Below are 13,601 nucleotides of genomic sequence, written 5' to 3' on the forward strand. Positions count from 1 at the left end.
AACAGTACAGTCTCTCTGCTGGTTCTGATATACTTAGCACTTGACAAAGTCAGGAACCCGCTCAACGAAATAAAGCTACTGGGACTTCGATCATTGGGGGGTTATGGAATGGTGAGGAGTGGCATGCATGGTGAACAGGAAGCAAGTAATCTGCTGAGTCAGAGTACTGTAATGCTTATATCATATATCCATTACCTGCAGAACTTGAATGTCAATTATGAAATATGAGAGAATGGTCCCTTGAAAAAATAATCCAGAGATAATTCAGAGTTTACTGACCATTTTAATAGCTGGGATTTCACACATTAAGCAACCAAATTTTAAATCACTGTATTCTCAGATTTAGCACAAATAGAATAAAACAATTCATTTAGCACATATATACTTTCTTGTTTTAGTTTAGATAAATATATTCTCAGGAACCAAACTGTACAGCTTTACTACTGTTACAAAAATAAGGTAAGCAAGATGCAGCAGGATTCACATGTGGACACAATGGACAGGAATGGTGAAGCGCTCTCTGGTTACATCCACAACGTGATTGTGTTTTATTAAGCATGATGGTTGTGCTGTAGTCCTCACTGAGGGCACAATAGACTAAACATGTCCAAAATGGTATGGGGCAACAACCTTGTGCCTATACTCACTACAGATGCAACTGAGTGCAACAATTAGGATTATGATACATGGAAACCAAAGACTTTACACCAAGGCAGCTCATTGATAACCAGTGTCACTGAATCAGACAATCCCACAAACTGCAGCACCTCTATCAGTTTAATAAGTGGCACAAACATAATGGCAGGTAATTACAATAATCATCCTAATGAGGTAAAGGGACTAATACTTGAACATAGTTGATAGGAAAAAATCCCGACTGTCCGTGGAGCATCCCTTCATACCAGTTGTCATCGATTTGATTAGTGAGAGTGATGACATCGCCTTCTTTGAAGCCCAGTTCGCCTTCATTCTCAGGTTCAAAGTCATACACAGCCCTGCAACACGGCTGGTCTAATGGCGTACCTGTGTTTAGAAAGCCAGAACTGTTATAATAACTATTTACTGATCAGTAACACAAAGATACGCTGGAACTTGGAGAAAAGTTAATTGCAAATTATTTACTGAGGTCACAAGCATCATCAGAAAATGTGAAGCTGTGCAGCATGTTAGGATAATAGGTGAAGGCATAATGGACCACAGGTACTCCACCTCTCACAGCTCTCTGATAGTGGGTTAAAACATCTTTCTTCAACTCAGGCCTTCAAACATCTAATAATGGAAAAATAAACAGCAGATCTGAGAAATACTAAATATGAAAAGATTACTGATTTGTGTTGTGACTCTCTATTTAACTCAGAATTCTTGTTTCTTCTGGTCCACTCCTGGCCTGAGATCAAGAGATGCCCAGACACTGTCTTATGGCAGGAAATGTCAGCATGCTTCGTTTAGATGGGAATTGCAACGGACTTCAGTCAGCGGGACTCAGATCAGGAGCAAAGCAAACTGATCTTCTCACTATGCTTTGGGTGAACTTTGACTGGAGTCAGTGCTATATATTTTGAGTAAAAATGAGAGTGATGGGTCTATTTCCAACAATTGCCTGTTCAAGACTGTTTAAAGGGAACAGACATAAATGTATTCAGTGCATCCACTGGTAGAAGTTACCTGTCATTTTCTGACCACTGTGAGTCACTCCACCATTTGGCTGGGCATCTTCTGGAAAATCATACGTCAAGCGAGGCTTCGGTTTGTATTCCCTTCGAGGGCGTGCCGTTGCCTCCCTCATTCTACAAAAAGATGAGATAATGTCAAAAGTAACCCTAACTAATGATTCTTCAGTCCATGGTGCAAAGGCATCGGGTTAAACCAAGCCGACAAGAGCAGCTGGCCATCGCATACAGTGTGAACGAGTGTGTTCTGTACGTCTGCACCTGTGTGCTGTGGCATGGATGAACAGAACCCCTAGGCTTTGGATGGCTGTACACCAGACCTTTGCTCCACCCCACTGAGTGCAGGTCACTTCGACTACATCCTCAGGTGACCTATCCAATGTTTCAGCTTTATGTCAACCATAGTCAACATTTCCTTTCATCAAAATGGTTCCAAAACTACATTAAAATGCTAATAGGACATGTTCTTTTTGCCTACTTGTTTTTTTTAATTAGTAGCCACATTTTTAATTGGATTATAGACATTGCCGCACTTTGAATTAATCATTATTTAAATTTGCTTACGTACAGCTAATTTTCTCAGCCATCTCTCAAAGCTCACCATCTCAATGGGAGACACTCAGACACAAAGCAAATGCTGTTGATGATGTGAACTGTTAGAAGGCCGAGAGAGGGACAGGAGATACAAGTGGATCTGCCACCTGCTCATCAATTGCTGGAGCTGCCAGCTACCAGTCATGTGGCAGTAGAAGGTAAGTGTAACCACCAATATCCTGCAACAGGGAACATGAGTATAGGTTGCCCATCATGGGAGTTCATGAGAGACCCTGTTTCAATGGCTGGTCTGCAGTGCAATAGACCAGGGGTCCCAACCTTTTTTGCACCGCGGACCGGTTTTATTATTGACAATATTTTTGCGGACCAGCTGCGGTGGGGGGGGGGGGGGAGTGTTAATCACGACCGGAATATAGCTGATAAGTCAACTATAAGTCACTTATAAGTTGCTAATACACTCAATTTCATTTCTAAAAGGGTTTATCTAGCAAATTTAATATTAAACACACAGCGCATATTTTCTTCACATGAACATAGTGATAAGTCAATTATAACTCACTTATAAGTCAATAGCATCATAACATTTTAAGTAACGTTTGGATATTAAATGCACAGCGCATATTTTCCTCATGTGAACATATAAAATCATTGCAACACGCCAATATCGCTGAATCCGTGGGAGCCCTGGGCTTGTCTCCCTGCAACAAGACCTTGGTCCCATCGAAGGGTGATGAGAGACAGCGATACTCGAAGGGGTCCTTATGCCTAGTCTATTCTACAATTTAGTTTTCATTGTATTCATTGCAGAAAACCCCGCTTTGCAGACATATGATTTTGGAAATGGAAGCAACGTTTTCAGTGCTTTCATGGCTATTTCAGGATATTCAGTCTTGACTTTGATCCAGAATGCTGACAGAGATGTTATGTCAAACATACTTTGCAGCCCACTGCCATTTGCAAGCTCGAGGAGTTGATCTTCTTCCCGCGCTGACATGGATGACGTGTGGGTAATAACCTCGCGTGGGCAATGACCTCGCGTGCATTCAAGTTCAACAGTGGGCGTGACAGGAAAGGTACAGCTGACTCATATCGTTTCGTATTGCAAAATCATATAGTTTCCTCGCAGATGCTTTGCAGTCCGTGGCCCGGTGGTTGGGGACCACTGCAATAGCCCTCTGGATAAAATCAAAACACTTCATGCAAATTGCTCATTAATTATGATTCTCTTACTTCACTAACGCGCAACTTTCTGTTCATCTTTGAATTGAATCCCTGTTTGGTTTTTGTTGCTGAAATCAGGAAGACATTCCCTCTGGGAAATAAGATCATCCATAAAAAACTAAAATGTAGTCTTTTAAAAATAATTGAGTACGTTGCTAAGCCCATCCAGGCTCAATTGCAGACAGTGGAGAGAAATAAAAGGCTACAGAACAAAGAAAGACAAACAACGGCAACGACAACAGTGCAACCGTTCCTGATGAGCTTAACACATTTTGTGCACATTTGACCAGACAGGGCTCAGAATATCACCATCCACCCCAACAGCCTTCGATGCACCTCAACCCAAATTCACAACTGTGGACGTAAGATCCAGTCTTCCGGAAAGTAAACTTGTGGAAAGCACTTGGACTGGATGGTGTGCCTGGTTGTATCCTTACATCCTGAGTTGATCCGCTGACAGGAGTACACACAGACATATTTAACTTCTTTGTACTTCAGTCTGTGTTTCCAACCTGCTTTAGGAAGACTGCTATTTCCAAATATCGAAGTAAACAAGGTAATGTGCCTTAGACTGCCCGGTGGCTCTAAAATCCAACTTCATGCAGTGCTTCAAGAAGCTGGTCATGGCGTGCGTTAATTCCAGCCTCCCAGACAACTGCAAGTCACCTACTCCCTGTCATGGGCTGAGCTGATCCGATCCTCACTATTCGAGTGTCCTGGAGATGGGGTAGTAAGCGTACAAACACAACAAAAGTAACTTAAGCCTAATTTATTATCATAAAACAGAAAACATAAACCACACAAAATACTAAGTAGCAAGTCATGAAGGGCTCAGGATTCTTAGTCACCACTTGATTTTTGCTGTTGTTGGGGGAACACCATTTCTGACTTACTCATAAAACCACCCCTGGGTCTTAGCAATTTCTGGTCTAGGCATAGACAATGAACCCAGGGAATGGTTCCCCAATACATATGAGTCCCATAAGCATACAGAGACGCACAGAGACTGACAAACTTTGATCTTTTGTTCTCATACCATTAACTCAGTCTGGTTTCTTCCATTCAAGCAATACAATGTTCATGAACAGAGTGTTCAGCAAACCCTCATAAATCAATTAGACACTCCTTATCTATCAGTCCACTGATGTTTTGGACTTAATATTCCTTTAGTTACAAAAGAACATTAATATTTCATATAAGTTAATATGCCCAAATCCAAACAAGAATCCATCAAGCCAATTTGACAAACACTAATAAAAAATTAATCAACCTAACTTTCAAAATGACCAACAGACACTTAGTCGTTAACAGACATCCTTATGTTAACGGTACCTGAGACTAAGAAAGAACCCAGCTGCTTTTACCAAACTTTAGAGATTAACAAACCTGCAGTGTTTACTTTGTACAGACACTCTACATGCTGAGAGCTCAGAAAGAGTTAAATTGTCATTTTGAACTGTGTTGACATTCATTCAGTATTTAACACATAACATAACCAAAACCTTGGCTCTACAATTACCTCTGGAGCACATGGCCAGTGCAGACAATGACATTACTGTTGTTTATTGATTAAAGCTCGGCTTTGCATATTATAACTCCAAGAAAACTTATCTCCAAACCGAGGCCTGGGAGTCAACAACTCTCACTGCAATTGGATCCTTAACTTCCTGACCAACATAGCAATCAGTAAGGACAAGCGCAACACCTGCTGCCTGATTGTTCTCAACATTGGTGCCCCAATTATGAACCGTGTGGCCTGCTCAACTCAACCTACAAATTTGCCGAAATTTACCATAGTGAGCTGAATCTCAAGTAATGACTAGTCAGAGTGCAAGAAGGAGACAGCCTAATGGTATGACATCATGACAACAACCTTTCCCTCAATGTTAGCAAAACAAAAGAGCTGGTCTGACTTCAGGAAGGGGTGTGGTGTGTACTCTTCTGCTTACATTAATGGTCCTGAGAATGACAGGCTTCAAATTCCTAAGAATGAACATCACCAATAGCCTGCCCTAGTCCAACCATGTAGACATCATAGCTAAGAAAGTTTACCAGTGTCTCTGCAAGAGGTAAAGGAATTTTGCCAATCCCCTTTAAAAGCATATTGGCCAGTCTAATAGAAAGCATCTTATCTGGATGTCTTCAAGATGGCACTGGAGAGTGACGACTTTTTGTGTGCAGCTGAAATCTACAATCACTGTCATAGGGAACTTAGCAAGCAACATTGCTTCAAAGCATTTTAAAAATCTATCAATCCTCAAAATTTTCAGCGTCCGGACTGTAGACCAGCCAGGTAGCGAGCACAGTTTCCTTTTAAGAAAGCAAGGCTGTTGGGCTAGGTTGCAGGTGAAACTGAAACACAGTGCCCCGAGGCTCCCACTCCCTACTATCCACCTGTCTAATATACTACCATCTTGAAGAAGTCTTTGCCCAACTAGCACCAGCATGTCATCTGTGGAGCCAGAGGTGCCAACACATTTTGACCACCATCAGGAACGTTAACCAACCCATCCCAAGCCTGCACTTTGGCAAGTCTGAACACCTAGCTGTACTACTTCTGGCATACAGGCAGAGACTGGGGACCTCAGCACCACTGTGAAGACCATGAACGTCAAGGGAGGCAGAGGAGCACTTAGAGGACTGTTTTGAATTGGTAGGCTGGACTATATTGAGGGATTCGTCTTCAGATAGAGCATGGCACACTGCAGCACCGTATAGGCCCTTTGGCCCACAATATTGTGCCGACCTCTTAACTTAACCTAAGATCAATCTAACCCTTCCCTCCTATATAGTGCTCCAATTTCTATCGTCCAATGGCCTATTTTAGAGTTTCTTAAATGTCTTTAATGTACCTGTCTCCACTACCACCCCTGGTAGGGTGCTCATACACTCACCACTCTGTAAAGAACCTACCTCTGACATCCCCCCTATACTTTCCTGCAATCACCTTAAAGTTATGCCACCTTGGTTTTAGTCATTTTTGTCCTGGGGGAAAAAAAAGTCTCTGCCTATCCACTCGATCTATACCTCTTATCATCTTATACATCTCTATCAAGTCACCTCTCATCCTCCGTCAGTCCAAAGAGAAAATCCCTAGCTCACATGCTCTCCAATCCAGGCAGCATCCTGGTAAGTCTCCTCTGCAACCTCTCAAAAGTTTCCACCTTTTCCCTACAATGAGGCTACCAGAACTGAGGACAATGTTCCAAGTGTGGTCTATCTATAAGAGTTTTATAGAGCCGCATCATCACCTTACAGCTATTGAACTCAGTCCCCCTACTAATGAAGGCCAATGCACCAGACACTTTCTTAAGCCCCATTAACGCATGTCATCTTCGAGGGATCTATGGATGAGGACGCTAAGATCCCGCTGTTCCTCTACACCACGCCATTAGCACTGTTTTAGGCTTTCAAGTTCAACCTTATGAAGTGCATCACTTAACACCTTTTCCAGATTGAACTCCATCTACCACATCTGAGCCCAGCCCTGCATCATCTCAATGTCTTATTGTAACCTAGTACAGCCTTCTACACTAGGCTATACTCCACCGACCATTGTGTCACTTGCAAGCTTATAGTTCCTCATCCTAGTCATTTATAAAAATCACAAAGAACAGGAGTCCCAGAACACAACCCTGTGGAACACCACTGGTCACCGCCCTCCAGGCAGAATACACTCCATCTACAACCATCCTTTGCCTACCATGGGCAAGACTATTCTGTACCCACAGATTTGTTACCCTGGATCCGTGCCCCCTGTATTTCTCAATGAACCTACCATGGAACCTATCAAATGCCTCACAAAAACCCACATACACCACATCTACTGTTCTATCTCCCTCAATATACTCATCACATCTTCAAAGAATTCAATCAGGCTCATTAAGCATGACCTGCCCCTCAAAAGGCCATGCTGAGTATTCCTATTCAGGGCATGGTACCCCCAAAAGCTCATGAATTCTGACTCTAAGAATCTTCTCCAGTAATTTGCCCAGCACTGAAGTAAGAGTCAGTGCTCTATCACACCTACTTCCTTCTTGAACAAAGGAATAATTTTTGGCACCCTCCAATCATCTCCTCCTACTTCTGTGGCCAGTGAGGATGCAAAGATCATCATCAAAGGCAAAACAATCTCTTTCCTAGCTTCCTGCAGTAACATGGGGTATATTCTGTCCAGCCCTAGGGACTTAACTATCCTAATACTTTTCAGAAGTTCCAGTATTCCCTTTTTCTTAAAATTGACATGCTGTAGCATATTCCCCTGTTTTACACTGTCCTCACCATTATCAAAGTTCCTATCACTGGTGAATACAGCAAAGTAAGGATCTCCTTTACCTCCTCTGACTCCAGGCACGTTTCCTTTTCTATCCCTGATCAGTCTAGTCATCCTCCTGTTCTTCACATGTGTATCAAATGCTTTTGGGTTTTCCTTCATCCTACTCACCAAGGCCTTCTCATACTCCCTTCTAGCTCTCCTAAGTCCATTCTTCAGCTCCTTCCTGACTACCTTGTCACACTCTAGATCCTTATCTGATCTTTGCTTCTTAAACCTTAAGTAAGCTCCTTTCTTCCATTTGACAAGATGTTGCACATCTCTTGTCAACCACTGTTCCTTCATCGTTCCATCCTCCCCTGCCTCAAAGTCAAACCTATCCAGAACTCCAATGCAAGTGCTCCCTAAACAAAGTCATATTTCCTTTGTGCTTTTTCCTGAGTACATCATTCTCAACTGATGCTCCCAGCTGCCTGCCCAACAGCATCATTCCTCAGTTAAATTCTCATACTATCTGCTCCTATCCCTGTCTACGCCTATGGTAAAGAACACTGCAAACAGATTTCACCCCATCAAGACCTTTCACACTAAGGGATTGCGAAGCTGAAGTCACCCATGACAGCAAGCCTGTTATTTTTCCACCTTTTCAAAATCTACCTCCTGGTGTCTCTGTTGCTATTGGGGGCAGGGTCCATAGAGGAGCTGCATTAGACTGATTGCTCCCTCTCTGTTTCTGACTGCCACCCACACCGACTCAGTAGGTAATCCCTCCAAATGTCCTCCCTTTATGCAGCACTGATTCTCTCCCTAAATAGCAATGCCATTCCCCCACCTCTTTTACCTTCCTCTCTGTCCACTTTGAAACATCTAAACCCCACAATATTCAGCAGCCATTCCTACCACTGTTAGAGTAATAGCAACAACATCATAGTTCTAGGTTCTGACCCATGCTCTAAGGTCATCACCCTTGTTCCTGATTACTTTTTGCATTAAAATAGACACACTTCAACCCATCCCACTGACTACAATTTTGTCCTATCAATCACCAGTCTCTCTAATTGCTCCTTCTACCTGTACGCCAACTGCTCCATCCTCTGACCTGACACTCGGGTTCTACCCCCTTGCCAAGCTAGTTTAAATCCTCACTCAGCAGCTCCATCAAACCTGCCTGCAAGGATATTGGCCCCCTTGAGTTCAGGGACAATCCGTCCTTTTTTTAAAGGTCATACCTTCCCCAGAAGAGATCCCAATGATACACAAATCTGAAACCCTGTCCCCTGCATCAATTCCTCAGCCATACATTCACCTGTCAAAGTATTCTATTCTTACTCTTTCTGGGTGCGTGGCACGGGCAGCAATCCAGAGATTAATAGCCTGGAGGCCCTTCTTTTCAGCTTCCTCCCTAGCTCTCTATATTCTCTCTTCAGGACTTCATCCCCATTCTCTACCTGTGTTGTTATTACCAATGTGTCATAATTTCTTGCTGTTCATTCTCCCCCTTTAGAATACTGTGGATCCAATCTGAGACACCCGTGACCCTGGCAGCTGGAAGGCCACATATCACCCAGGTGCCTCTTTCGCATCTACAGGAACTCCTATCTGTTCTTCTATCTATCGATTCCCCTATCACTGTGCTCCTCTTCTCCCCTCCCCCAATATCCCTTCTGAGCCACAGAGCTCAACTCAGTGCCAGAGACCTGGTCACTGCAGCTTCCCCCTCTTCCCCTGGTAGGTTGCCCCCACCAACACTATCCAAAGCTGTATATTTATTATTGAGGGGAATGGCCACAGGGTACTCTGCATAGTACCTTTCCTTCTCCTGACAGGCACCTAACTATCTGCCTCCTGCAACTCACCAATTTAACAGCATAAATCAGTGAGTTGCTTTGTTATGTCTCCCCTCCTGCTGTGAAACGCGGACACCTCTTTTCCCTTTATTATGGGGAGAGAGAGAGAGGGAGAGGGAGAGGGAGGGAGAGGGGGAGAGAGGGGGAGAGAGGGAGAGAGAGGGAGAGAGGGAGAGAGAGGGAGAGAGAGGGAGAGAGAGGGAGAGAGAGGGAGAGAGAGGGAGAGAGAGGGAGGGAGAGGGAGAGGAAGAGGGGGAGAGGGAGAGGGAGAGGGAGAGGAGGGAGAGGGAGAGGGAGAGGGAGAGGGGGAGAGAGAGAGAGAGAGAGAGGAGAGAGAGAGAGAGAGAGAGAGAGAGAGAGAGAGAGAGAGAGAGAGAGAGAGAGAGAGAGAGAGAGAGAGAGAGAGAGAGAGAGAGAGAGAGAGAGAGAGAGAGAGAGAGAGAGAGAGCGCCTGTGGTATGTTGATTACTGGGTGAACAAGTAGTCTCTGGGGTACTGCAAGTCTGTATCTTTATTGATGCTTTGCTGCACACTTGAGTGCTGGGGGGAAAGCGCTGATGTTTTTTTCTGGTGGGGGGTCGTTGCTTTGCTGCTGCTTATGTGTGGTGGGGGAGCTGGGGGGCTTTGGGGTTCTAACATTTAACTGTCATTCATTCTTTGGGCCACTCCTCGTTTTCATGGATATTTGCGAAGAAAAAGAATTTCAGGATGTATATTGTATACATTTCTCTGACAGTAAATGTATCTATTGAAACTTAAGGGTTACTAGCTCCCGTAGCTATCTATCACCACTTCATTCTCCTGTATGAACCAAAGGATCTGTAAAGATGGCAAGCAAGATAAAGCTTTTCACTGTACCTCATACAGTGATAATCGTAAATCAGTTTACCAAGCTGAAGAGTGCCTTGTAAAGATTTAACAAATGCAAATTATTTAGAGTTGGATGCATTTTATAAAATTAATATGAAGCTATTCATCAGGTTTCACTGACCCACTCTTAAAGTCATTTCTCTTTTTACTGGAATCAATGCTCCGGTTTTGTTGCTGAAACCGTCAACGAGCTGGCGTGAAGCAAGAGGCACTCTGATCGGTTAATGCGAGGTTTGCTGCAGGGAGAGATGGACGGAGGAAGTAAGAATTGCTCTTTTGATTCTCCCTCACTCTGATGTAAAATATTCTGCTTCTGTGCATCCTACTTGGCAGCACAGCTGGCAATGAGTGTCAAATGGCAAAATTATAGTTGGGTCCTTGATAGTCAGCCTGGACATGGTGAGTAAAAGGGCCTGTTTCACATGACTCGAAAACCCTAAAACTATCTCACTATCTCTCTCTCTCTCTCTCCCACTCACTATTTGCATTGCTGTCATTTTGTTTATTTCGTCATGTAAATTATGTATAATTTATGTTCATTTAAGTTTATGCTTATGGTGGCTGTAATGTACGATGTTGGTACTGCAAAAATCTAATTTTCATGACACTTATACCCCGTGTTTACATGCACTTGACAGTGAACTTGAAATACATTTGAAATCCTTTGGTATTTAGCAAGATTTACAGAAAAACAATAAATACAATTTAACAGAAATTGCTCTACCAGCTTCACTGTGGTCGCAATACATTATCAAAAAACCCACATGAAACAAATTAATTTCTTAATGTGTCCACTTGTTAATGGCAGGAGGCAGAAGGACTGATTCATTCTCCTTACTCTCCGACGCAGACAATGTTTGCGATAACACCATGCTTACCGCTGATCCAGCTGCACAGCGAGGTCCTGGTAAATCTGTGCCGCCTGTCTGTGATATTCAAGCTGTGCTTGTACCAATGCTGTAAGCTGGTTCACTTGCTCAATCTAAAAATATTCACAATGGAAAAAAAGATGTTGCTCTATTAGATATCTGGTAAATGAAAATCAAACCACAGTTGCTGAAGATTAAACTAAAAAGCACAAAAAAAGGTGCAAATATTCTTTATGGAGGGAAAACGAGTTCTATCGGGTCAAAAACTTCGTTCTTTCTTTGTATTCAATAACAACAGAAGAAGAGGCTGTTCAGTCCATCAGGCAAGGAGAATAATGGTCCATTCCCCATCTCCTTATTGCCCCACACACATGCAACTTACTCTTTTCTCATACATGCCCATCAACTTTGATAGTTTGGTCAATAATCTACTCTAGGATGACTTACAATTGCAAATTTGCCTATCTATCCACATACCTTTGGGAAACGGGAGTGATCAGAAGCCCCTGGAGAAGACAACAGAATGTAGCACAATGGCCTGAACACCAGAGCTGGAGGTTTAAGTTCTGAGCAGTTAAGGACTTTCCCTGACACTACAAAAAAAAGAGATGTACACCAGATAAACCTCTGAGATTTCTGACACAAGCTCACTAGAATGCAGGCCACCAAATATCCTTTTATGACCCAGAGTGAGCTGAATTATAAATGGCTTACCTGATGTCATGCACTGTTCTCTCTTTCACAACCTTTGATATCAGATCTCAAAACCATCTCTTCAAACCTATGCCTGTTTCCATTTTTGCTTCTCTGAAGTATTTTAATGTGCTGATACTTCTCAACATTCTCTCCACGGATGAATCTCTCCAATCTACCTCATATTCTGTACAATTCCTAAAAAATCCTAGCCACAGCAACAAAGGGTATTCTTCCAGGAAAGATGCCACAATCATGACTTGAAAGATGAGCAGAATTCTCTTTAGTGTTCTGAGCAAGACTTTATCTCTCAACCAATCCCAAAAAATCCCACAATTATCAGGTCAATAGCAAGATTCTGTTTATGGGACACAGGAGATGCTGCAGATGCTGGAAATCTCAAACAAAACACACAAATATGGGGGAGGAACTCAAATGAATCATCGACATTTCAGGTCGTGATACATCATCAGTTTACAGACAATGAAGAAATGCATACACTTTCCATTCATGCTTTCTGTTTTGCAAATAATTTAACCCAAGAGCTGTTCACATTACTGAATTTTTAATGCACATACTGCCCATACTCAGATGAAGATCTCAAAGTGGGGGTTGGTGGAGATCGCCAAGGAGAGTGCAGCAAGGGTGGGGAGGACACATGAGAGGAGCAGGAGGGGAGCAGCAAGGGAGGAATCAGAGCAGACTGGAGTGCATGCGGCCATCAAGGCAATGCAGAAAGAAGGTGAGAGAACAGGGGACAACGGCGGCAGATACGGTATACGCACAGACAGAGGAAAGGAGAGTTGGGCAAATATCAAAAAAAAAACGTGTGTCGTCTCTTTCAGGGACCAGTGCAGGAGGGCAAAGTTGATGGAGATTGCCATGCCTGATTAGAAAAAGAAGCTCCTGCACTCATTTCTACGTCCAACTTGGGCATGATAAATGAATTTCACCTCTTTGGGATATTTCTGAGAGGAGTCCCAACTATAGGAACCTGTACCAGGCACTTCCCTGTCAAAATTTGATCAAATCTGCGTATCATTTCTCCATTGTACTTCATGCTGTGATGACCTCACCAAGTGCTTAATAATCCTTACCAACAGAACTAACATCAAAAGGGCTCAACTCAAAATACTCAGTTTTAATAAAACTCGGGAGGGGCATTACATCGAATGAAGGCCATGTTTCTTACTTAAAGTGCCCTAACTGAAACATCGTTTTCACAGACTTCAATGTTAATGCGTTAATATTGCCACTGCCTGCCATCCTGCGGCCCTGACACTTCACTGTTGCCATTTGTGGCGGCTGGGACCCCACTTTGCAGCGAGGCACGTTGGGACACAAGTGTTCCACCTGGAAATTCAGGCACTGTACTTCACATCATGCCCCCTGCACCACGTGTTTCCTGTGCCTGCCATGAAGAGTGCTCTGAATGAAGATGCTCACTTCCCATGGCTCAGCGGATAATCCCTCCACAACATCCTCCTTTTAATCAGCTGTGATGCTCCAGCTGCCTGCTTAATTGTGCAGATCAGGCTTTAATGGTTTCTACACGAAGGAAATGATGACAGCCATTTGTTAAAGCAAGGACATCCCAATATTA

General features: G+C 43.2%; 1 protein-coding gene across 2 annotated transcripts in view; it reads right to left on the reverse strand.

Moving 5' to 3' along the window:
* Window positions 1-263: 263 nt before the first annotated feature.
* Window positions 264-13,601, reverse strand: part of LOC132396873 (endophilin-A1-like) — a 157,434-nt gene continuing 144,096 nt past the window's right edge. Inside the window, exons 7-9 of one of the 2 annotated variants that reach the window (XM_059974891.1) lie at window positions 11,315-11,418; window positions 1,666-1,787; window positions 264-1,023 (exon numbers count right to left, since the gene is read on the reverse strand). In XM_059974891.1, the coding sequence (XP_059830874.1) occupies window positions 824-1,023; window positions 1,666-1,787; window positions 11,315-11,418 (426 nt within the window). In that variant the 3' untranslated portion in view covers window positions 264-823. Of the gene's footprint in view, window positions 1,024-1,665; window positions 1,788-10,557; window positions 10,673-11,314; window positions 11,419-13,601 lie in introns of those variants that run through there. The other variant, XM_059974892.1, reaches the window with a different exon arrangement.

Source organism: Hypanus sabinus, chromosome 7, assembly GCF_030144855.1.
Source record: "Hypanus sabinus isolate sHypSab1 chromosome 7, sHypSab1.hap1, whole genome shotgun sequence".
NCBI classification, from domain to species: Eukaryota; Metazoa; Chordata; class Chondrichthyes; order Myliobatiformes; family Dasyatidae; genus Hypanus; species Hypanus sabinus.